The 25,444-nt window shown below is 38.1% G+C and overlaps 1 protein-coding gene across 9 annotated transcripts in view; it reads right to left on the bottom strand.

The window, feature by feature from the left end:
- The window catches only part of LOC124409957 (mitogen-activated protein kinase-binding protein 1), an 83,660-nt gene that overhangs the window by 9,162 nt on the left and 49,054 nt on the right, over positions 1-25,444 (bottom strand). For 5 of the 9 annotated variants that reach the window (XM_046887954.1, XM_046887957.1, XM_046887949.1 and 2 more), the window contains 16 exons: positions 15,402-15,493; positions 7,169-7,391; positions 5,064-5,279; positions 4,785-4,967; positions 4,507-4,667; positions 4,077-4,413; positions 3,810-3,976; positions 3,375-3,702; positions 3,066-3,276; positions 2,705-2,954; positions 2,149-2,614; positions 1,801-1,869; positions 1,357-1,470; positions 825-1,000; positions 433-723; positions 161-311 (listed from right to left, as the gene is read on the bottom strand). In XM_046887954.1, the coding sequence (XP_046743910.1) occupies positions 161-311; positions 433-723; positions 825-1,000; positions 1,357-1,470; positions 1,801-1,869; positions 2,149-2,614; positions 2,705-2,954; positions 3,066-3,276; positions 3,375-3,702; positions 3,810-3,976; positions 4,077-4,413; positions 4,507-4,667; positions 4,785-4,967; positions 5,064-5,279; positions 7,169-7,391; positions 15,402-15,493 (3,435 nt within the window). The remainder of the gene's footprint in view (positions 1-160; positions 312-432; positions 724-824; positions 1,001-1,356; positions 1,471-1,800; positions 1,870-2,148; positions 2,615-2,704; positions 2,955-3,065; positions 3,277-3,374; positions 3,703-3,809; positions 3,977-4,076; positions 4,414-4,506; positions 4,668-4,784; positions 4,968-5,063; positions 5,280-7,168; positions 7,392-15,401; positions 15,494-25,444) is intronic. The other 4 variants (XM_046887953.1, XM_046887952.1, XM_046887955.1 and 1 more) reach the window with 4 other exon arrangements.

Here is a 25,444-nt window from a genome sequence, read left to right as displayed (position 1 = left end):
TGATTTACGAAATGGCCTGCAATCTTATCCTACCAGGTGATTATGTAAAACTGATTTCAATGGTTGTTATCTGTACATGATCAGCACGTGCAGAGCGTTTAGACCATACCTGCGACTCTTTGTTTTTCACCTGAACTCTTCAGAATAAAGATTCACTCACACTTTGTAATTTTCTTCTAGTTTCTTCTATTCTCCTCTGTAGTTCCTCTCGCTTCTTAGTTGCATCTGTATCACCTCTCGTATGTTTTGCTGCATTTATCACAGCCACGTTTCTTACCCTGCTTGCCCCACTTTCGCCAGTGGAATTGGTCCTGCAGAATGCAAAATATATCACTATAATTCACGTCTGTATCGTGAAACTATATGAAGCAAATTACATTTTTTCGTTTAAACATTAGTATGTACATTGGCAAGTAACAAAGTATACGTTACCTTCCATGAAATTTTGAACTTATACTAGTCGTCTTCAACGTGTTTGTTGGTTCTTCAGCACCGCTCAGGGATTCAAATGCACTCTTTAGATATTTCTCACGGTGACTTTGATTGGCCAATTGGTCAAAACTCTCGGAGCTCACTTCTGAGAGCATAGATAGAGGATTGCGCTCTGCACTTGGCGTCGATGCTCCGCCTTCCGAGTCTGAGTCATCCTGACTACCAGATGCTGTGAGCTCGTTAGTTCGTACAGTCTCTCCATTTCTTGGTTTTTTCAACCGCCTCTGAGATCTTTATAAGTTCGAATGATTAGATTTAAGCATATCATTGATATGCAACTTGAAATACCAAACAAGCAAAGTAATTGGAATACATCCAAGTAATAAACTAACTTTCTGAGTTCTTCAACGTCCATGGCGTTAACAGTGAATTGATTCGAGACAATATCTTCGGTGGGTGGGTAATACATGAGTGGATGATGGTGGTGAGACTTTTCAGAACCAGTCGTACCATTCTCTCCCTCTGAGTAGTCTTCGACATCCCCATCATGTTCGGTACTCTCATGGTCCTGTATAAGGTCAAGAAGAAAAACAAAGGAGCTTTGTTAAGGCATTTTGTCAACAAGTTATTGATTGATTGCATTTGGTCAAGTATAGCTAGATCATGGCTTTATATCAAGATATGTTTAGATTAAATTTTATGGTGAGAAAATTTGTTTTTAAATTGTGTGCTTATTCTAAATAAGTGTAAATGAAACCTTATGTTGTATTGGAAAGAAAATTTTTTTAAAATGATGCAAAGCAAAGCTGTGCTATAAAAAAGAAACCTTCAGCAAATGAAAGTAGAAACTGAAGTATAATCTTTTGTACACCCAAAGGAACTTGTACTTTAGCTTCCTCGAGACAACAGCTAAACGTCATATACCTCGAACTTGAAACTTCCAAGGCTGCTGTCATCCGTATGATGGCGGCTTCTTGAATGTCGAGTCAACTCCGTCAAATTGCTACCTCTAGTTATGGTCACGTTACCTCCCATCACCTATGCGATTCATTGAAAATAATTGTAGTTGTAAACCAAGCCGCTAGTATCAAAACAAATGGATTGCTGATAAAGTCAAGGCTGAATGAAAATATAACACAAGTGTATTGTAAAATTGTCTAGAAAATAAAATCGCCAAATTCAATATTACCAGTTTAAGTGTGACATTGTATGGCAAAGCATAAAAGTGTGATGCTAAAAACAAAAAGGACAACACACACGCAAGTTATATCGTGATTGTATAAGCAACTTCAATTATTTTGCATGCGTTTGAATATGAGTGAACTATTGCAGTTTATGATTTATTATGTTATTATGACAAGTTAGTACCTGTTTTGAATCATCAGTCAATTCTCTGTAACTATCTGGACATGGCTGAAATTCATTTTCTTCGTCGTCCTAAAAATATTGTTAAATGATTGTTATAAAATTTGCGTTGCAGTTGCAAAATATATGAAAGAATCGTGTATAAATTGCATAACTTTCAGTTGCACAGAATTCCTAAGCGAAACAGGTTTGTTACATCGTCAATGCATAGTAATGCTATTAACTATTGTCGATCATTTATTGTCATTTAAAAGCTGTTGGTGAACAAATTTGAACTTCAGCATATGATAATAATGGATTGTTTACATGCTTTCTAGGATCTAGAGCAAAGTTTAATAATGAAACACCTACCCTTTTGATGATCATGGTATCTCGTCTATAATCGCTGCTACATTTAGTTTCGGTACCACTATCAATGGAGCTGTCTTTAGAGCCACCTCCGCCTCCTCCACCGTCAGAGTCTACTCCGCCACCAACACGGGGAGATGGGAATGGAATGACTGGATCACTATCGTAAACTGACTTGACAGTGATGCCATCACTTTGTTGAACTCTCTGTGCCCATCGCCCTTTTGGCAGATCAACGCCAAGCGTCCTGACCCCACCGCCAAGTGCAGGCGGTTCTTCTGTTGTAGCAGCAGTGGTTATTTGTTTTTTAGCCCATAGAGGTAATTGTCCAACACTGAATCGATAGTCGATTCCAGTTCCTTGTGGAGTAGGATTTGCATTTGGGTCAAGAAATTCTGGTGGCGGAGCACCAAACGTTTCGTTGTCCAGATGAAGAGCAATGCCACCTCCATTGACTAGTTGTGGCCTCCTAAAAAAATTTATTGTCAAGAAATTATTATAACTCTGTTTGTTCGATTCCCTTGTAAAAGTGTTATGTGTCAGGCACTCGTCCACTCACTTTCCTGCTCGCATTGCCTGCTGAGCGAGTCGGGCTTGCATGGTGACAACCATGTCGTGGGGAACTTTCCACACAAAAACACAGCCATCTCCGCTTGCCGACACTAAATGTCGACAATCGGGGCTGAACCGCAGACCTGTAACCAGCTCCGAATGGCCCAGCATCGTTGCCATGCATTCTCCGCTATAGTAGTCGTACACACATAGTGTTTTATCCGTGCAGGAAGTAGCAACATATATCCCTGAGGCATCTAGAAGTAAAATTTTAATTAAACAATTAGGATGTACAAACAAAAGGTTGTGCGAGTCTTGACCAAGGCATGTCATTTCGGGAAAATGGTTTATCAAAGGAGAATCCGTACCCAAGACAACTTTAATGAGAGATCCATCTTCTCCAGCGGATCCCTTGAATGTTTTACTATGTTTGGCAGTGGCTACATTGTAAACTCGAATATTTCTGTCCTGGCAAGCTGTTAAAACGTGCTTCTGACTTGAATCCACTTCCATATCGTACAACGTTGTTTTTCCAGCTGCATTATGGCCTCTAGCAAACTGTGGCGTCCCGCCGGGCGTCTGAAACGAGAAATAATGGAGAACACGAATAAAAATTGGTTGAATGTGCCATATGGATGTTTTTTGATAGCTAGTAAAACTATTACAGATTCTCTCACCCCTTGAAGCTGTCTGAAGATTATGCTTTTGTCTGCACCGCATGAGACCATCTGTATCTGGTTGGTTTGATTCGTTTGATTGAAGAATCGGACGGCCGTTATGGACGAGCTGTGATCGTCAAGAGTTTGTACAAAATTGTAACCGTGATCCACGCTGAACACGTGAATCAGTCGGTCTCTAGACGCACTGGCTAACAGCTTAGGAGTATCTTCTTTAGAAAACTTCGAGTACCTAGAATACTCAAGACAAAGCACCTCCGCGTCGTGGGCTTCGACACGGCATATTTCTTCTAGAGTAGACACCTCGTGAATTCGAATATTACCAGACCTGGACAATAAAATAAAATGGCAATTAGCCAGGATGACTACGAAGGTTTTATGGCAACTTTGAGATCGCTTAATGAGACGTAAAAGTTTTCAAAAAATTCCGCTGACCTATCACCAGATGCAAGGTGTCTACCGTCGGGACTGATCCGAATTGATCTGACCCCATTCCGTCCGTCGTAAGACGCGTCACTTTTTTCTGCAGATCCCGCTGCAGCCAAGTCTAGATCCTTTAAATACGTCAATTCCGGATCGATGTACAACACCTTCAGTAGTTCCTGAGAAGAAAAGATGACGTTTGAATTATTCGATTCAAAATCTGGAATTCTCATAGTTACTTTCAAAAGATTTCATTAGTTTGGCAAATTCTTCGCTTACGTTGCTGTAGATATTCCTCCTGTACATAGTGTCATCGGGTAGTAAATCCTTTTCTAGGTTCCATACGCGAATAGTGTCGTCACTCGAACAAGTAACAAAGCTCCCGGGCGGCATGGCAGTGACAGAATCGGATCCCGTAGGATACATTTCCACGCCCCATATACACGCCGAATGATAAAGAAACGAGTGAGATTTTCCGACCCTCCTTATGTCTCTCACATCCCAAACGTAAATACTGTGATCATTATAGACGCAAGTCAATTTATGGTGGCACTCGTCGAAAGCCAGGGCAATCGTGTCCGGATATTTGGCGCTGGCTGGATGCTGAGACATGTGACTAGAAAGAAGTTGAAGGATCGTTGATTTATGAACTACGAAATACGGAAGAAGATACATTATCGGCGCTTTCTCTCAGAAATTAATTTCTTACCTGATCGTCAACCCTTGGGCAACATCAACACCGAGGTAATGGGTTCTGGGTAAAGTCGTAACGAATTCCAACGAGACGGGACTGAAACACCTCACTATACCCTCGGCGCAGCCAATGAAAATATACTCGGCACCAACAGCCATGCAATTTGCACTGATTGTCTGTGAAAAATAGAGGGTCACATAAATCCGATTACGGGGTCACAGAGTTTTCTAAGGGTAAACCAGTTAATGCATTTATTGAAACGAAGCACAAGACTGCAACGTCTCGAAACTCACCCTTAACTCAACCCATTTATCTAAAAGCCTTCGATTATTAAATTCACAGAGGAGTCCAGTCTTTGTAATGGCGTAAGTCGAGTCAGCCATTTCGCCCCGTCCACAGGCAACGTCGACAAAATCATTGTTCCTTTGCTCACCGAGAATAGCCGATCTACCCATCAAGGGTACAGGCTCTTTGTACTGAAATAAAAAGTACGAATTTCTTTATCATTCGGTACACTCTATGAATAATAATTAGAATCTGCAAAGACTGCAGGATGGGATGAAAAGTCTTACCTTGGCACTGCGCGAGTATTCCAAGTACCAGAACTTGACGTGTCTGTTTCCAACGGTGACAAAGTAGTTGCCATTTTCAGCAAAGGATACAGCCTTCACTTTACTCGAGACTTTATTAGAGGCCACTTTCACGTTATTCTTCCAATCCCAGACGTTGACGATCATGTCGTGCTGGGAACCGACCGAGACAACGTATTTGTTCCCGGGTGAAAACGCCTGGAAAGGTGCAGATTCATCGAATTAGCGGTCGCTTTATAGAACAGAAAACTGGTTCGCGATATTTTGGTTCGGTAGGGGTTATTCGAGTGCCCAAAGTTGGTGTTCGAATCACAGAGTAGCGGCAATTTAAAGATGAATGGACCATGCGTCCCGTCTGAATCAAGAGTTAGGAATAGAGAAAAAAAAATGGGATAAAACATCATAGTTTAATCATTTCGAACATTTTAATTGTAAACCTTTTTCTCAGATAGTTGATATCTTAGCTTGTGTCATTCGAATTTGCTCAGATATAGGGAGAATATAGGGATGTTGTTTCGCAAATTGTATTCACTAACATTGGCGCAAATGGCATTGCTGTATAGATTTTTTAGGCAGATTTTTCTCTTTAGCAACTGTTGATTTGGACAGCCGACCGATTCACCTTTAAGAAGCGGCTACTTTCGTACTTACTTACTCACTTACTACTTACTTACTTACTTACTTCATAACAGCTTGTCAAAAAACAAGTCAAGGGTCAGCGAACAGTATAGCAATTGCGCAGTATTGAACGTAACATTCGCTTTTAACTATCACGTTGAGACCCCGAGTGTTTCTAATAGTTTATTTTGTCTTGCTTGAGGTCTCCACGTGACAAAATGTGTATTTACGGTTCCCGCGGGACGTGAAAAAATTCCCAAATGTTGTATACCGCATGACATATACACTGGACATACGAAGCAAGCAAGTAAGAGGTGGAAATAATTAAAAAAAAAAAAAAAAAAAAAAAAAAAAACAACTCGAGATCGTGTAGCTACGCGAAACACCGTTACAAGCGATCCTATGGGTGGGCATATTAAGCAATTTCTGTACAGGAACGGCCGCAGTGGCGCGCCCATGTCTTACGGCACATACTAGGTATAAGGTATATAATATTGCCCGGCCCCATATATATATAACCTATGTAAGAAATGCACTTACAAACAGGTACAAAAGTATTAATTAACGCATTCGTAACGTGTGTGTGTGTGTGTGTGTGTGTGTGTTAAATGGTCGACACAGTTCGCTGTGTAGAATCAAAAAAAAAAGGATCATAAAAATACTCAAGAAAACAAACAGGTAAGCAATTATGCATCGAGATCCATCGACTATTTCTTGCTTGCTGCAGCTGCTTATAAATATTTCAAACTGCGTATTCCTCTTCCGCCTGTTGTGTCAGTCAAGTACCTGCATGCAGCTTATATACTTGCCACCGAGCCGTCGATCGGTTATCGCTAATTAGCATGAGACGGACGACACGGAGTTATACGAGTTATACTTATAGGTATTATATACATATACATATATACCCGAGATGGTGCATGCATAAGTGGAGTAAACACATATCAGGCGTAAAGAGAGACTCAAATATAGAGCCCCGGATCGGCCGTTAAATTACTACTGCTGATGCTGCTGCTGATGCTGCATGCAAGTTTTTTCCAACAGGCACACATGGGCAGGGTTAGTTATTTCCTACTCGCGCGTTAAAGTCACCGCTTGTTAGGAGCTGCAAAGTGTACGGAGCTCGATGATTTGCATCACCATTCGATTCAATGGGCTGACAATTTTCAGCGGCTGACCCAAGAAAAAAGCTTCAACAATTTATTGCACCGCAAAAATTCATTTAAACTGGGTATGCGGATCTAGTGTCGAAGATTTGTCGCAATATTTCTCTAAACTTACAAGTACCTGTAGCTAGTATACATCTCGATTGTATATGTATAAGAAAATCATACACGAAGCATGGGAATCCAGTCGCTCAACATTCGCGTTAGTATTCATACTCATGCATGGATCTCTGTTTGAGATCCGTACAATAAGTTTCACCAAGATTGAATATACTGGCTCGTCGAAACAGTGTATCAACTTACCACGCAATTGATGCCGTACTTGTGTCCGGGAAATTCTGCGATCTGAACGGCATTGTGAGGATCGGCGACATCCCAAACACGGACATTCGGCACGTGGCCGCATTCGCCGGTAGCCAGAAGTTTTCCATCCCCGGATAGAGCCAGTGACGTAACGGTCTTTCGGCACGCATTGAGCACGTGTGTCTGACTGTTTTTTCGCGGATTGAACAACACCACCGTGCATCTGGAACAATCAACACAAAATTATATTAGAATATACAATTGTACTTCGGATTCGTGATTGCTGCAGGGTTCTCTATGTCCCCGATTTAAATATATAACAATACATCAAATACAAAGTGCCTGTAACGGTTCTTAGCGACATTTTTACAGGCGATTTATTATGCAGGTAAAGTCAGATCGAAATCGAACAAAATCCAACTCGTCTGATCTAGTCAGAAATTAATCTAAAGACACGCTATTTGGTCGATTTATCGTACCTTCTCTATTTTTGTGAGAATGAAGTTGGTAACTTTATACTTTGACTTCAGGAATATCTAAAATTTAGTAAATCATGATAAAGAGAACCAACTCTTATATTTTGAATTGCCAATTCCTTCAAAATCGTTATAAAATTACGCAATAATGATTTTTTCCCCTGACGTTTCGTTACGTTAACGTGAGCGACTTCAGCCTCGTCTAATTTTATCGCGGCAACGTCACACCATTTGCCTATAATATTTAATAATCACTCGTTAGAATATCCGTATTTACGTCAAGTTTCAACGAAAGCTTTTCCAACGATTGAATCGAGGGTACGTCGCCCTGTAACGGCCAGTTTGACATTCTGGGTCAGAATAAGCCGGCCTCTGCAGGTATATATAGTCCGGGTGGGCATTCCTCGACACGGCGTGCCGATATCCGTCAAAGAGAGTCTGGGAACGGGGTCCAAGGACCCGGGGAATGAGCACTGCGGGTTGACGAGCCGACGGGATCGACGGGAAGTTCAAGTTCACGAGAAACGAGGATCCAGCTATACTGCCTTGATCAGCCGGCGGCATTTCAACAGTAATTTCATTCCTTTCTGCTTGGTTTGGTTCACGCTGCTTTCTCTCAGGCCAACAAGTACCTACCTGGCCTCTTATACCAGTCACGGGACACCGGCCATGATTCTCGATCACAGACAGAGGAGGAGAGAAACACAAGCCGACGGATATCACGAACTTATCGTAGAAAAGACCCTGGTCAATAGTTCGGATCTTACTGATCTCGATTCAATCGAGAACCAATTGCCGCTATAATCCCAAATAGCTTTTATCAATGATTCAAAGTTTTTCAGCCGAAATACAAATGAAAAGAAAAAAGGAAAGAAACTATGATGTATTATAGATCGCGGTTTGTTAAAAAGTCATCAAGTTCTGGTAAATGTAGATTTCTCAACGAGAGAATGAAAGCCCAGAGATATTCTGAAAATTTTTATCAAATTATTCACTCCCGATAAATATTGAAAAGCGGAAATCATTTGCGTATATTCATACTCTACAGCCAAGTCTGTGAACCTAGTTCGATTAAAATCGATCGGCATTCGAAACCGCTGCATTCCGAACGCAACTCGGACACATATTATATACGAATAGCCGATGACTATAATTGTACTTATTGTAAGTGTGACGTATAGTTGTAGATTATATTATACTGGATACATTTGCGAAAGTATTTTCATCGCACGTGTGATCACGTGCACCGTGGATTTTTATTGTGCCATAAAATTACTACATCAGGATCTATTTCATCATGGATATAGTCATAATAGAATCACGTCAGGCTAAACTGGCCAATTCCGCAAACGAGAATCTGGAGGATTTAGCATCTGGAAATCAATCGTTCAACGTAGAGTAATCATGCGAAATTAACAAGTATTTTATATGTCCAATACGACGTGTTGCGAATCGGTTCAAAAAATTTTTCCCGAGTTTCGAAGTGCGAAACGTGCATTGATAACGAAGATAAAATCAACCGCTTGATAAAAGGATTATTGTTATTGGAACAAATGGTATTATATAGGCTATACTTATATATAGAGCGCTATATACTCTAATACTTGCACATCGCGAAAAGTCTAGTGAGTTAAATGAACGGTGAATGCAAAGTTTAGATATATACGCGAATAGCAAATATAGCGCATCACGTCCGTAAGAATCGACGATGAGGTTCAACTTTTACTTCAAACTATATACCGACCCAATTTCTTCGAGTCAATTATATTTAAATTACAATTTTTATTCAAAGAAAAAGCCAGGCGAAATTGTCTGTACACTTTTACCACAAGACCTTACGCGTAAGTTGAAGTATGTTTAACGCAGATTCGATAGTCGTGTATTACAAACTTTCTGTCAACATGTGACGACTTCATTCCGTCTTCTGTTCGTTTTAATTTTATTTTGAACCAACTGTATCCAGACCATACCAGAATTATACTAATACACTTCAGCGGGTTAAGAAAGTTCGAAATTTATCATTCCGATTGAGTTCTTTTGTGTGCCGAATCGGAGTCGATTGGTCGAACGAAAATCATTTTTGCAGCCCCGAAGCAAGATTACTTTCGATCTGTAACCATACGGCAGATATATGTCACGTATAGCAAAAATTAACGAACCACTTCGGTGTATTCGAGTTTTAACTATTAATTATTTATCAATAATGATCGGCTGAAGAATATTCATAAACAACGAGACTTTAATTATACAGCAATTAAAAAGTTTTCAATAAATCTCTCCAGTTGAGGATGAAAATATATTTTCTTATCGTAAGGCGTACGAAAAAAGCTTATACTTTTCAGAAATTAAAAACGGCTAATAATTGAATCCATATTGAGAGGAAGCTGAATAAATTCGGCGATCGCAATTTAATTTACATTAAAGAGTGTTCGTTAACAAATGCATTATTACATAACGATTCACAGCTCCAACTGAGCGTCCATATAAGCATGACAGTCCTACTTCCGGTTACTTCACTTTCAGCGACCAAAAACAGAAGCTTCAGAGTCTGAAGTGTCTTGACAGACTGAGTTCGGTTCAAAGACCTGACGCACGTGGATGGCTGGATGTGCGGAAAGAAAGGAAGAAAGAAAGAAAGAAAGAAAGAAAGAAAGAAAGAAAGAAAGAAAGAAAGAAAGAAAGAAAGAAAGAAAGAAAGAAGGAACGATTGGAAACCGTCAAATGATTGAAAACATTTCCGAACACCTTACACCTGAAGATAATTTCGGTCTATCCGAGAAAAAAATGAACCCCTGAATATCTGGGTGAAGGAATAAGTCGTTTAAACGTCGATATCGCTTCCGGCACAAACTCGTTTCATTGTCAGTCGAAGTCTCCAAGAAGAGTCTATCTATACGTAATACCGGCAAAGATGCTGATTTAGGACTTTGCAAATTCTCACACCAAACTCGAGCGACAATAGAGGCAGAAGAAGAAGAAGAAGAAGAAGAAGAAGAGGAGGAATAAGATATCGAGTAAGACTAGCTAGTCGCCTACACTGGTGTGAAGTTATTTTCACACCAAAGGCTAGAAAGGAACGACACCCAAGCAAAGACCGCAATGCCTGCAAGTTTCATCTCAATAGACCGTGGAATGTAGGTATTGCATGATACTTTCGATGTGAGAGTGGCTTAAAGCCCCTCTTTCCACGGTCTTCGAGTGCCTCTTCTCATCGTCCAGCGGTGGCGAGACTTTGCGCCGGAATTTGCGAACCTGAAGAGGAGGAAGAGAAAGAGGAAGAGGAAGAGGAAAAAGAAAAGATAGAACACAGCAGAGGAGAAAAAAGAAGAAAAGATTTTCACAGAGAAGTTGTGTAGCCCTACCGACCTGGTGGTGCACTAAAACCAGCTCGAGAAGCTCTCGTGTGCAGCATGGGTGGATAGTAAAGGTATGTGTGCGTACCTTTCGACGTGGATTTCGTCGTCTACGAGAGTAACTCGTACAATGTATGTGTGTGTGTAAGTAGCTATCTTCCAACCTACAAAGCTCGTAAATATAACCCAGAGACAAGGAAAGAAAATCGAGCACAGAGAGAGAGAGAGAGAGAGAGAGCTCGTGTACGACGGCGTATCTATATAGGCCATTCCGGTACCCAGCAGGCAGGACCTGTACGTTTCCATATCTATGAAGGCGTCGTCTGTGTTAGTGTCCTTAAAAAACACGAACCTACTGTACTGTTCGTATCGTGTTTGGTACCTACTACGGAAAAGCATAGAGACGCCAACGGCAAAAGGTTACTGGGTCAACGGCGAATGATAATTGCCAATTCATTGCCAATACACAGGTATAGCTTAAAGGAAGCGAAGTTATCGATAAATCCCAGGAAGTATTTATTGCTTCTTATATTACGAGACGAAGTTCAAAAGCCTTCGCTTTTTTCTCGTCATCTTTTTTTTACTTCAAGCTTCGTGTCGCGAGATGGTATTTGGTCAAATGCAGAGATCGAGATTGAACATTAAACGGTAGGAGAAAAACTGACGACCCGGTAACCTCGGGTCAACCTGGCATGCTGCATCTCGTTGATGGCTGTAAGTTGTATCCATGGTAAGGTATATACGGACATTTCTCACGTCTTTGAATGAAATCAGCCGTTAGAAAGTATGTATTCGCGTGCACTTTTACGTATAGTTACGGTATAATAAGGTAGTTACAGGTAAAGGTGCCAGGAGTGCTTCATGATCGTGTACAGAGTGTTTGATTAACTCTTTCCGAACGAATGCAGCAGCACTTTTTTTTTTTGATACCAAAGTGTTTCTCGCGGTATTGATGCAGATGCGATAAATCCTGGAAAAGAACTTTTTCCTCTTACGGATATATTCCATGTTATATACTTTCAAATTCCAGTTTTCCATATATGTAACGACGTCTTCTCGACGATCAGATGTTCTGTATAGTTAGTTTTTTTTTTTTTTTTGTTTTTTCTCCTTTCCTTTCGAACCATGTACCGGCGTTCTTCAACGAGAGAAATTGTCGTCAATCTAATTGAACTGATATCATTTTACACAGTTTCTAAAATTCGAAACAACCATCTTATACAGAACAAGCTGTTTTCAAACCTTAACGGTTAAGAAAATTGTGCCAAATTCGCTCTCAGCCCGACGTACGCAAGTGGGAGAAATATTCGCGTGGGTTTAATATACATATGTTAAAATCGAAGACTATGCGATATAGACGGCTAATAGCACTGGCACATATGTACCTACTCGACGACTACCCACGCACGACATTGGAAGTTATGCGTTTGTACACAAGTTATATCGCAGACAAGGTCTTTGTGCTGTGATTTTTCTTTCACATCCCGCAGGATAAGCATAGCATCAGGTATACCGACAGGTACTCATGCCAAGAATGAAGATTGCATTTCCCATATATAAGATATGCAGGTATAAACCGTATCTACTCTTCATAATTCGAGCCGTGAACTTTCATTGTTAGATAATTATGCAGGTAAGCAGAGACTGACGATGAGTAGTAACAAGATCTATACTATACGCTTGATAGATCCTCTGTGGAAACGACCTTCGAAAAGCCTTGTGAATCGATAATCGATGGAAATATTCATACAGACTCGATGCCGAATGCGTAACGATATTCATACACAGTCGTATTGTGATAAGTACTTCAGGGACCGGATGTAATGGGATGAAGAAAGTTCTTCCCCACGAAGTCCGGGCAAACAATACCTCGTTAATTCAATATCAAACCTCCGTATCGCAAGCAGTTGAATAACTTTCTTCAAATACCAATCCGTTCTGTAAGCCATATATACCAATGCCCGCTTTCCACGATCAAGAATATGGAAACAAAATTATTTCACTTCGACAAATGCAGGGAAAAAGGGATTTTTCTTGAAGAATAGGAATTCAGTTATCCACTTCCGGCACTAGGCGCAGATCGATTAGGCAATAGAATTATCATCCGCTAGACGTTCGTGACGTTTCAAAATTCAGCGTCTCGTTAATGACTGTAATTTGGTTGAGATCGAACTTCGAGTACCAATCATAAAGTTTTTCTACACTTCAACAATCCGAGAAAAGCGTGACTTTCTCAACCGATATCATTTATCGCATCACAGATGAATGGACAGAGAGTAGTTGACAATGAGACTCGGAACGATTCATTGCTGACTGTGCTACAATTGTTAAGTGTAAAAAAATATTCCCCTTATACTCTGGCATTAATAGATCAAAAACTTTTACCTTTACACTATAAATGGACGGGAGTGCAAAAAAAAAAAAAAAAAAAAAACAAACGAAATTACGCGAGGTATAAAAAAATTCATCGACTACGAATGTTTGCCGCTGCACCTGCGTTTTATGATGCAGGATTTCGTTCTCACTACCAAGTGTACGTAATCGTAAAAGTCACTATTCCAACGAACAGAAACACAAAGACTGACTGGCGTGAAGATTGCTTTGCATATCAATTATTACATTTTTATGTGTACATGTATATGTATATGTAAATCGTTCATAGGTGGTCACACCTGCTCGGCTTAAGACAATAATTTGCTCTTAGCAAACAAACATGGGAAGGACAGGTTTGTCCCTGGAGAACCGATATACTATCTGTGGGTGTCGGTTTTCGAATGGAGGATAATTATTACGAGATCGGTACTCACTCTTACTCAGCCGCGACGAGCTTGTGAAAACCGAATACGCGATTTTAAAGGTGCGGTGGTGGACAATTTTTTAATAACGACTTAATCATCCGGTCGCTCGAGTCTGTTTTCTCTAAATTCGTCCACATTACGTACCACGACCTCATAAATTATTATTAAAAATAAAAACAAAAATTTTCATTCAAATTACGTATTTCCACGTACTAATTCTTGAGACGAGTATGTTTAACAATAAAAGAAAAATTTTGCCACGATTTTGTTAAATGCGGTACCTAATTAAGAAAAGGTAATAAACCTTTTTTTTCCTTCCATTACCGCGGATGATTCTTTCTGACGCGTTACGTGGATAATAGAATATTGCTCTGAGAGTACACAAGCGAAAAGAAGGCCAATGACATAAGACTCGATGAATTACGTCCGTACAACACTGAGTCCACGTCGTGTAACCTAACAATAAGTTGCAAAGGTATTCAGGAACAAGAGCGTAGCGTTGTTGGCACGTGGGCAAGAGGAGAGCACGCGATATCCTACTTTCATTATTATATACATCTGAAGCTAAAGCAGCAGCAGCAGCAGCAGCAGCAGTAGCAGCAATAGCACCGAGTAGTTCACGCATAGTAACTTCGATTCTAGCTGACCGAGCATAAAACACCGCACACCAAGGAATGAAGTAACAGTCTAACCGGGATTCGCAAGATTCAGAAAAAGATTCCAGCCCAAATGCTACTCGGGATAAAGATGACGCCGAGATAAAACCACGACGTCATACAGGATTGTCCAATTATTTATGGTCTAATTTTGTATAGCCAATCATGAGATAAAATCCTCTCTATTTCTCTTTCTCCGTCTCTCGTCTCAGCATTTTTATCTTGGTCAAATACCTACTTTTTTAATTTTTTTTTTTTTTTTTTTTTTTATATATACAAAGTTTTCTTCAACCCGTAAATAATTATCGAAGTTAGTTAGCTCATTAAAACAAACTCCGTTTATCACATAGTCAATACTGATTGAATTTCTTGAATGTGTTTAATTTCAAAAAAAGAAAATGAAAGAAGAAAAACTTGCACGGGTTTAATTTTATCGTATTGACTTTGTAAAGGGACTTGACTGAAACCTCTTTCAGAGGCCTTCATCTCGCTGGCGTGGGCTTATACTTCGCGTTCTAAGGTTAAATTAAGGAAGAGGCCGGGCATGAGTTTCATTTCGCTTATTATGATCATTATTCACAGCGTTGAACAACAATACCCTCTCTCTTTCTCTCCACCTTGCCACCTTGCAGACTCTGGTACTTTCGCTATTCTTTTGACCGCGTGGGTATAATATATGTATAATATATGTATAATATATGTATATATATACATATGATGAAAATTGAGACTGGCGAGGCTCGCTTAGTTAGTGATTCAAACATCTTCTCAGGTGAGAAGAATCCAGGCCTAAGATACTCGGAAGGAAGGAAGGAAGGAAAGAAGGAAGGGAAATTCTAATAATTGATAAAATCTGGACGCGTAATTGTCAAATTAAAGCATCGAGCACTTCGGCCGTGGTTAGAATTCAGTGTTTAATTATCCACCTAATCGTTTATCCGAAAACTTACCCAGCCGGATACGCAACGAGTCCGTTCGTCTGGTCGCAGTCCAACGCTGCGTTGCTCGACACAGTCACGCCCAGGACACGTTCTAATTTTATCTGAAACAGACAAATGGAAATACTTAACAAACTTGTTTTCGAACCTTATACATATCGTTATAACAATAATACGAAACGAGGAATCTTCCGTTTTCATATTAACGTTCCGATTTCAAACGACGTCGTGAAAAATCAGATTGAAAAATGATCAAGAGATCGATCTTTTCATCAACCACAAGTTAGTTATCTAAGCAAATGTTGGCTAGAAATTTTTTCCTGCCATTTATTCTTCACCGTTATTCTTACAGTAGTTTCCGCAGCTGCAGCTGCGCGATGCAAACCCTAGACATTGTGATCATAGAATAGAATAGAACAGAAGAGAAAAGTATAAAAAAAAAAAAAAAAAAATGATACGGCCACACACATACAAGTCTCTCCTTATGCGATTTGGCGGCATGCAGCCCGATGACTAGAGGAATTTGCATAGAAACTACGCAGCAGCTGGAACAGTAAGAGCAAAAGCAGCATACCTAGGTACCTACTACTACTTGGTGCGCGGACAACGTCACCATAAAAGTCCACGACGGACTGGGACTGTTTCTCTTTCACTACCTGCCGTTTCTGTTCCTTTCTTTCTCTCTTTCTCTCTCGTTGTCCAGTCACTGCATTCACTAATCCTCGACGTCGTTAAGCAGTATCATAGAGACGGATAGGTAATGCACGCATATATGTTTCGTCCATATTTTCTAAGTCATGGTTCATTTATAAAACGCGGTTCACCTTTCCTTTTCTCTCCTCTCGGCAGCGTGACATTGTGTTTTACTCGTAAATCGTAATCATGCGTGCAACGCAGCTAAAAGATAGAACAACGTGGTAATGTAGGTATAATTTTATACATATAAACGTATATGTAATCGGTATAACATATACGGGGCACCGCCTCCTACGTCTTCCATGAATCAAATCCCCCCCTCACGTCATTCCGGCAGTAATTTTCTCGATTGTTCTTATAACGTGTGTAACTGATACGATTCGAAGCGCGTGATATTACGACGCTTCACACATTGCGCGTAGGTACATACGTGTTAAATGATATAGATATACATAACCATATGCACACACAGGTTTTGAATCGGGATAAAATTAAATCGTTTGACGATATTATGTGTTTCGATGTGGCCTGCAACTGTGCATTGTGACGATTTGAAAATGGATTTATTTACCACTGGATGTCTGGAAATCAGTTCAATCGCTAATTGACGTATAAATTCGTGACGCGATATATGCCGGTATTATTAATTCGAATTAAAATTTCATTTGATTTATAACATCGTTCGTCACTTCACGCTGTTTGTACATACAAGTTACGTACTGTGAACAAAAAAAAAACACATCGCGTTATATCACAAGACTTTGATGTATGTATGTATGTACATACATACCTACGACAGGAATCATTCTGCATCGTATGTTTAAATCCCACACACGGCGATTATAAAAATAACAGGAAGTCAACACGCGGTATGATCAAGATTTCTGATCGTATTTTCGATATACGCTAAATCTTTAGGTTCTAATTTTCCCGGCAATCACGGATCGTCAAGCATAGAGGTAAATAAATAAATAGAAAAATTTGAATTTGGCGATATAAAATTGTTATTTGCCAAATTTCAATTCAACTGATCGATTAGATTATTCAATTACATAAATAAATAAAAATAATCGCGATCTATAATTCGATGGATCACAAAACATGTAAATGAAACGATTTCCTACCGCGCGGACGCGATCGACGTGCAGCAATTATTCGCGCATTTCCTGTGCCGTAACAGAGCTAGCGAAGTTTATAAATATACCAACGTTATTACGCTACACACGCGTATAACAATTGAAATGAATATTACCATTCTGACGTCACATCCAGAAGTAGGTATCCTCCCCCATTGTTCCCCAAGTGATCTAAAATGCGAGATGCGTTATAAAAACGATCTCCCACAAATTCATGACGGTCAAAATTCACGATCTTAAAGTAAGTTACGTTAACATCGCGAAACATCAGATAAAAATTCGTAATATTCCAATTATCGAATAACTTTCAAGAACTTTGCAATTGAATTCTAACGCTGCGTAGTAACGATTTTTTTCTCAACACGCGCCGTAACAGTAACATTACTGGCTTCGAACACATTAAAATTCATTCTCGTTTATTTCATGCAGAAAATTGCAAGTATATATATATATATATATAACATATAAAATAATAAAATAATAATATAAAAAGGATTCGAAATCACAAGACATCTCTTCTGGTCCGACAGACTTACAGCTCCATGGATCTGAGAGATATTACATGCGTGGGTAAAGTTTCGTAGTAAAAACCTGATGTCCCCTAGAAAGGATGTCATAGGATGTCAATCAATCAAGCATCGAGAGCCGAGAGCCGTTCACGCTGGCCAATATATTACATTATGCACCATGCCTCGTATACTCACGTGGCAATTCGATTTGCAGTTTAAAAAGAAGGAGGACATCGACGAGAGGAGTGAGTCCTTATCGTGGACCTCGGCCCTTGGGGTTTTCATATACCTAATTATGCATACGCGACAGGAAGTGTGCATGGATTTCACGATCAGCCTGCAGCTGCTACCGATAGAATTACGTGGGCGAATTGTACGCTCATTGATAGTTTCGAGGCGATTTGTCGATCGATCGATCGATCCCCGTTCGCTTGAGAAATAAGATAGAAAAAAAGAAGGAAGAAAGAAATTAAATTGTAACGGATTTAACGGCGGAAATCGGATGAACGGTGTTCGGTCAACGAGGAGAAAATTTAGAAACGAAGATCGATCGAATGTGATTACATGAGAAATAGTCGAATTCAGAAAAAAGTAATTCTAATCGTTCTATCATTTGAGAATCAGAAGTTTCATGAATAGTTTGAGTAATTTCATGGCACATTTTTACCAATCAAGTTACTTGCAATTTGTTTTTCTCAATTCTCACTGGCGAGAATGATTTATTATTGATGTAGGTAATAAAAATCAGAAAACGCTTTCCTGCAGCTTGACGAATATTGATCATGATATACAAGTTACAAGTTACACCGTACAATATTGTTCTTATACAATAAAAAAACGCCTAAAAAAAAAAAAAAAAAAAAAAAACAAACAAACAAACAAACAAACAAACAAACAAACAAACAAACAAACCACTATTCGGTGAATCTGTCACAAAAAATACAACATCAAGTAATAAAAAGAAGATTTAGCTTTGTGTTTACCGTCAAAATCCGTTATCCATTATAAATAATTGCATGCATCAGGTATGTTTTATCGACAGAATATATGTACGTGCAAAAGCGGTTGTAATTCATGCGGAGACGTTTCCCACCCGAGGGCTACAAATAAAAATAGATACTCAGTTAGGATAGGATGCAAAACAAGCAGCTTGCACGGAGTGAAATTTGTGCAAATTGCACCTACTGCCTGCCAGTCGATAACCTATGGCCACAAAACGACAGTCAGCTTTCTCGCAAATTTATTATTACTTGCCGTCTTCGAAGCGTGATTGTCGTTATATTACGGAGGACATTAAATTTCGCGCAGATGTTTAGCCTCTAAGTAGAAATCACAAGCCGGATATATTTGCACGCGTATAGGTGTAGATGCTGGACTTGAAGAAGTGCGAAGGAATTGCGATCCGCGGAAGTTTGTATGTGTGTGTGTGCGTGGGGGGGGGGGGGGGGGGGGTAGAAATAAAAAATCACAGGACCACAATATCGAATTTTTAAAGGGAAAACTTAATTTATAGAATTTCAAAATGTTGAAAGCCAAAATATGGGGCAGTAAAAGAATAGAAAAGTTGCAAGATAGAATGCCAAAGTTTAGAAGGGTCAGATTTCTTCTCGATAATATAAAATCGTATACAGATTCTCGATTTTGCCGTACTATGTTTCGATTTTTCGGTATTTCGTCTTTCTGTATTTCGATTTTCAATATTTACAATTTTCTATACTTGGACTTTGCACATTTTTTGTTTTTTTTTTTTTTGTTTTTTTAATTCCTACGATAATAAGAATTTCGCGTCAATGAAAATTCAATATTTCGATAGAAGAAATTAGAGGGAAAGATTGATTTATTGACGCGAAAAAGAGATTTTGACTTGCATAAAACCACCACGTGATGTTCGATGTGTTTAAACAAGCGCAGCGGCGGTTCGCAGCGATTTTATACGTTACCGCAGTATCCTGGTAATAAATTTATTTCACTTGTTTAGCCTATTTTGAATAACCACTGATCATCGCGTCGCGTGCGTGTATTATATGCATCCTGCTCTTTAATTAGCGGCATCGTTCGGGAATAGCGAGTATCGCTGCACCGCGACATGAACGATTAATATCTGATCTCTCGGAAGCCCTTAATTACATCGTCAAAAGCTATATATATATATATATATATATATATATATATATATAAAAAGCTCTCTCTTTCTCACGAAATGGAAAACACTTATGCTTATAGACGAAGAACTATAATGAATAATAAGTTCCAATTTTTTGAGTGATTTGGAATTTTATTACTTAAATAATTGAAAGAGTATTAAACCGATCAAAGCCAAATTCCAATCGGTTCTAAATTTGGAAAAGCCGCGTCGATTGAGCCCTAAAATCATTGAAACTTGTAACTCGTTCTCGGTATATCGTAGGACAAAAAAAATTGATCAAATACATACATACATACAGACGTCCATCCGCAAATGGTCAGAGATGAATCTCTAGACCTCAATTTTAAATTTTCGGGGATGATTACAACAACTTTCTTTTTCCTCCGAAAACAGAGAAACGGAAAGTTAAAAATGAAAGATAAGATTATTTGCTAGGCAAATTGAGATAATTGTCGCGACTAATTCCGACCTGTTTCACTAGTAGGTATTTGGGGGATAAAATAGCAGCAACAATAATAATAATCAATTCTATTACAGATTCAACATCCATGTTAGAGATACGTGCAGATGGTCGATTACCGGTATAATTATCTCGGTGAATTAGCCGTGGAAATTGATGAGAGGCATCAAATACTGTCACAGATATTTACTCGTCGAGGTTTGTAGCTGCTGCAGTGTCGTAGTTTCGTTAAATTGCCGTGTAATTACCGCCAACCCATTTAATACATAAGGTATCCGGATTAATTGACAATCTATAATACATACGTAACTTGTAAGGCTTATGTGATGTACCTACGTATAGTGATATGTATGTTAAACGACTCGAGGATATTTTTACACGAGGGTCAATTCAGCAACGATTAATATCTGCAAGTTTCGTAATCTATAGACAATTTATTACATGATAATATATCTCTACGTTATATAGATGCGACAATTTTCTTCACTGAATCGAAATAATTACAACGACAAATATTTCTCTATAATAGATGAATAAGGATTATAAAAATAAAAACAAATAATTGCATACTAAATTTCACTCTCCACTACGCGACGATTATTTTCTTTAAAATTAAACTTACTGCCATTTTTGCATATTAATTGTATAATATAGTTACACAGATATATATACAGATAAATGTCGAAGGAAACGAACGCTCAATCAGATCTGTGCAATTGCGACAGGTTGAATGACGATTATAAACGCAATTCTATACACGCATGATAGACTGTAAGTGGAAGGCTGCAGGATATAAATTATCGAATAACGAATAGCGGAATAACAGCAGTTTTTTTCTTACATTTGTATCTACCTTGCTGCAAGATAGTGAAAACTTGCTTCGTCTCTTAAATTCCCTAGAAAAACGAAGGGTTGAATTGAAAAGAATATTCCTTTACATTATTATTGGTATGAAATGCGCTAGTTGAAGATGTGAATTATCTCAATTGCTAGAACCAGCGCGTTGCGTTATACCTTAACTCACTCGGAACGTGCGTGCAGAAATAAGTTTAACTTCGTTTCATACACAAATATATACATTAAATTCGTACATGTATAGGTTTTACTGCCAAAATTGCATGCAGAGCACCAGTATTACGGTACCGAAAAGCTCAAACGTATTTTATTTCCTCGGATATTACGTTCCGTACGTAAGTACGCGGTTTCTCCGCCAGTTTCCTTTTCTATAATTGCATAATGCATCTACAATCTGCAGACTCGAAATACTAACTTCAGTTTATTTGGTCAGGAAGAAAATGAAAAAAAAAAAAAACTAGATAATTGCGACAGAAAAGTGTATTTCAGAGTGCTCTTATCACTTTACAACGTTACACAGACTATATTTGTTTCATATATAATGCCCATCTAATTTATATGCAGCAAAGAAAGAATAAAAATGCAGTCCAATGGGATCTAAAACGCTTTTCATTTGTAAAATTAATTTAATTTAAGAAGAAAAAAAAATGTTTTCTTCTAAATTTCGAGTAGAAAATAGAAAAAAAAAAAATGAACTAAAAAAATAATTTTGTCTTTTCATTAACACGTAAAAATATGATATCTTTTTCCAATTTCCAAATTTTCAAAACAAATAAAATGAATTGTTCAACGGTTATCTTCTTTATTATTTACTGCAGCTAAAGCTTTCGGTACTCTTATATACATATCTATGTATAAAATGTATTACATATATACAATCATCATAAGAAACTTGAATAAATTGCAATATAGCGTATATGAAAAATAATCCACCAGCTGTTATTGCAAGCGAAAATCATGATTCGCGGTGCCTTTGTGACACGTGAAGAATGTGCGTCAGCTGTCTCGCTGTGCAAGGTGGAGATATCATACGAGAGCAATGAGGGAATAATCGGTATGAGAAACATGCAATTTGCGAAACCCACGCAAAACTCTTGCGCAAAATCGAATGGCTGCAGCAGCAACGGAGGGCGGCGTGTAATGGAAAGAAACGAATGCAAAAAAATAAAAAAATAAATAAAAAGATGTCGCAGAATATGGGAATAACATTGTTTATATCGTGAATCATTTCGTTTGTCCATTTTGGCGCGATGCATTTCGCGTATTGAACTTGATTTTTCTTTTAAATTTCTTGAGAAATTACAAATCGCAATTACAAAATTTACAGCAATACGTTTGAACCTAGATAAATTTTTATTTGTCGTTAATACTTCCATCATAGATAGTTCTTTATTATTTAAATAGTATACCATAATCGGACTATACAATTCCGAGGCATAAAATGAAAATCATTTCCGTAGCTTTTTAGTCCAGAAAATCTATCAAGTGTTGCTATTATTTTTAATCATAGTCTGCATTGGACTGAAAAATCAATTTTTAATTAAAGAAAAAAATTTTTTTACACACTGCGTATCAACCAGAAAATATCCCCAACCGTATATACAGCTTGGTATAAAATATTTTCATAATTTCACCAATATTTAAAGCATTGTTTTAACGATACCTCACTAAAGCTAAAAAATTTCTTCCAACTATACATACACAAGAAATAAAAAAATTTCATCGGTATGATAATTGAGATATATCTGTTCGATACGCGACAAAATATCTCTAGAATCGGGAGGATATCGCGATGCGTGCACGCATATCATGAGATCCCGAGATATGCAGAATCACGATGGGCAACGTCTATATAAACGAGCGTATCTCGCCTATAACAGGTATAAGGATATTATCAGCATTGAAGAAAGAACGAAGATAACGTGATCGATGCGAAACCGGTTGTGTATAAAGCAAATTTTTAGCGATGATGCGCCACCCGGTCGTCCTTGCCTCACTCTTGTCCATCCGTGAGATTTTATAGCTGTGCTATTCGATCCTCGCATAATATGATGCTGAGAATGAGAATCTTCCATACACCATAAACAAGTCTGACGTTTATATTCTGCGCCGCAAGTTACATATAATATACATACATACATACATATATATATATATATGTATAAATGTATGAATATATGAATGTATATTATACGCAGAATCCTGCACTTTCATTCATTCATCGAATTTAACGGCTTTAAAATTCGTCAGCGATTTCGTCAAGTCGAGTTTGAGAAAAGAAAAAAAAAAATAAATAAATAAAAATAAACACCCACACACACTCAAATTTACGATTGCGTGCAATGATCGTGAGAAGAAATTCCATCTCCATGTTTCCACGACAAAAGAATTTCGTATCGTGTATTAATTAATATAATCTGTAACGAGGAGAAGGTTCTTCAGAAAAACCACAGTGCACTTTTTTTTATCATTTTAGTCGAAACAATCAACGGTCGACGACTTCGATTATAGATCCTAATTAAAAAGCGAATAACATTAGCGTTGCGTTGATCATCGACCACTGTGTATATAAATAATAGACAAATAATTGTGATCAATGAATTCGAGGCAGAACTTGTGCATTCCATTCTTCTGCCTTTTTTTATTATTTGAAATGTCGTCCGTGTGAATTTACGGATTTTTACGTCTTTTATTTATAATAGGCATAAATATTTGGAATACGAGCTCGGTTATATATTTTGTATATCGAAGTTCTACATGGACAGTTCGATAATCGTTAAATAATGGAAGTTAAATAACGATTATCCGCGGTAGCCGTTGATCGGGTGCATAATGCGTTGGAGAAAAAAATCTGAAATACACTCATTGTCAGTAGTGCTATTTAGAGTTAGGCCAGTCGTATAAAAAATGATTAAACAAACACGAAAAAAAAAACAAAAAAAAAAAAGCATGGTGTGGGAAAATCATTTGCCGAGTTGGCGCGGAATACCTTATACGTATATAACGAACCTGCGTATGTTTGACGAACAAAATGGGAGAAAATATCGCCGCAGGCGTCGATTATAAAACACAAATTTAAGCGTATAAGATTATACAACGCATGAACTATCGAAGCTAATGAAAATTGTGAAACAAGGTTGAAAATTTAAGTAAAATTTAATCGATAGAAAGTTGAATTTTATCGAACAACACTGTATGTGTTGATATTTCGACAAAGAACAGAAAACAACAGTTAAAGGATATTAGAGAAAATTGAATAACAAAAAAATTCCAATGCATTAAGGGAGGACTAAAGTGAAATTTTGTTTTGATTTTTGAAACGACTAAAAAAGATTTAGATTACCGTAGTATGTTTCCTGAAAAATAAATTTCAATCTCCTGCGATGAAAGTGTATAATATGCGGAAGAAACTCTTGAAATCGGTACGCTGAAAATTTTCTATTCTATTGAAAAGAATTTTTCCTCACATCTTCCTTATTCGTTTTTAACAACAAGTTAGATGAAAAAAAATGATTAATTCTGAACGCTGTAGGTACTGTAAGGATACATACATATATAATATACTATAAAATTGTAACAGTTCGGTGATTTTAACGCGTAACATATGAATGACAATTATCATCCGCCAGCGAATCCACCACGTGTGCCAAATACTTGTTGCGTAGGTATATAGCATACTTGCAGGTATAACCTGAGGATCAGTGCGACATATGGTTACTTACACACAGAGAGGGACACACGTGTAGGACATCGTGCAATAACAGTATAATGACGTAATACGCAGCCGGTAGTGACAAGGTCTCTGTGTTGTGCGTACCTAAGTACATACATATCGCGGCGTCTTGCGTAACCAGTTTTCGCTCTCCGGCTTTTTGCGAAGATCGTTCATCCGCGGAAGAATGGGACGATGATATATATATATATATATATATATATATATATATATATATATTATGCACAACGCAAAATGTCGAATATAGGCAGGTACCTGCTTTACAATACCTCGACGTTGTATCACATGTGAGAATATATATATTGCATACAATATATGTACGTACACAGATATCCGTGCATCTGTTTATCCTCGATACTCGTAATTATCCCGATCATTATCACCCGCGTTAATTAGACGAGACATTGTTTTTTCGTTATAGTTACAAAAATTTTTTCCACCACCACATCGACATATATATATATATACACACTATTACCATTACGTTGTAAATTTTTTTTTTCTTTCCTCCCTTTACTTT

Source organism: Diprion similis, chromosome 8 (genome assembly GCF_021155765.1).
Source record: "Diprion similis isolate iyDipSimi1 chromosome 8, iyDipSimi1.1, whole genome shotgun sequence".
Taxonomy (NCBI): domain Eukaryota; kingdom Metazoa; phylum Arthropoda; class Insecta; order Hymenoptera; family Diprionidae; genus Diprion; species Diprion similis.
This window is presented reverse-complemented; position numbering and strand designations above follow the sequence as displayed.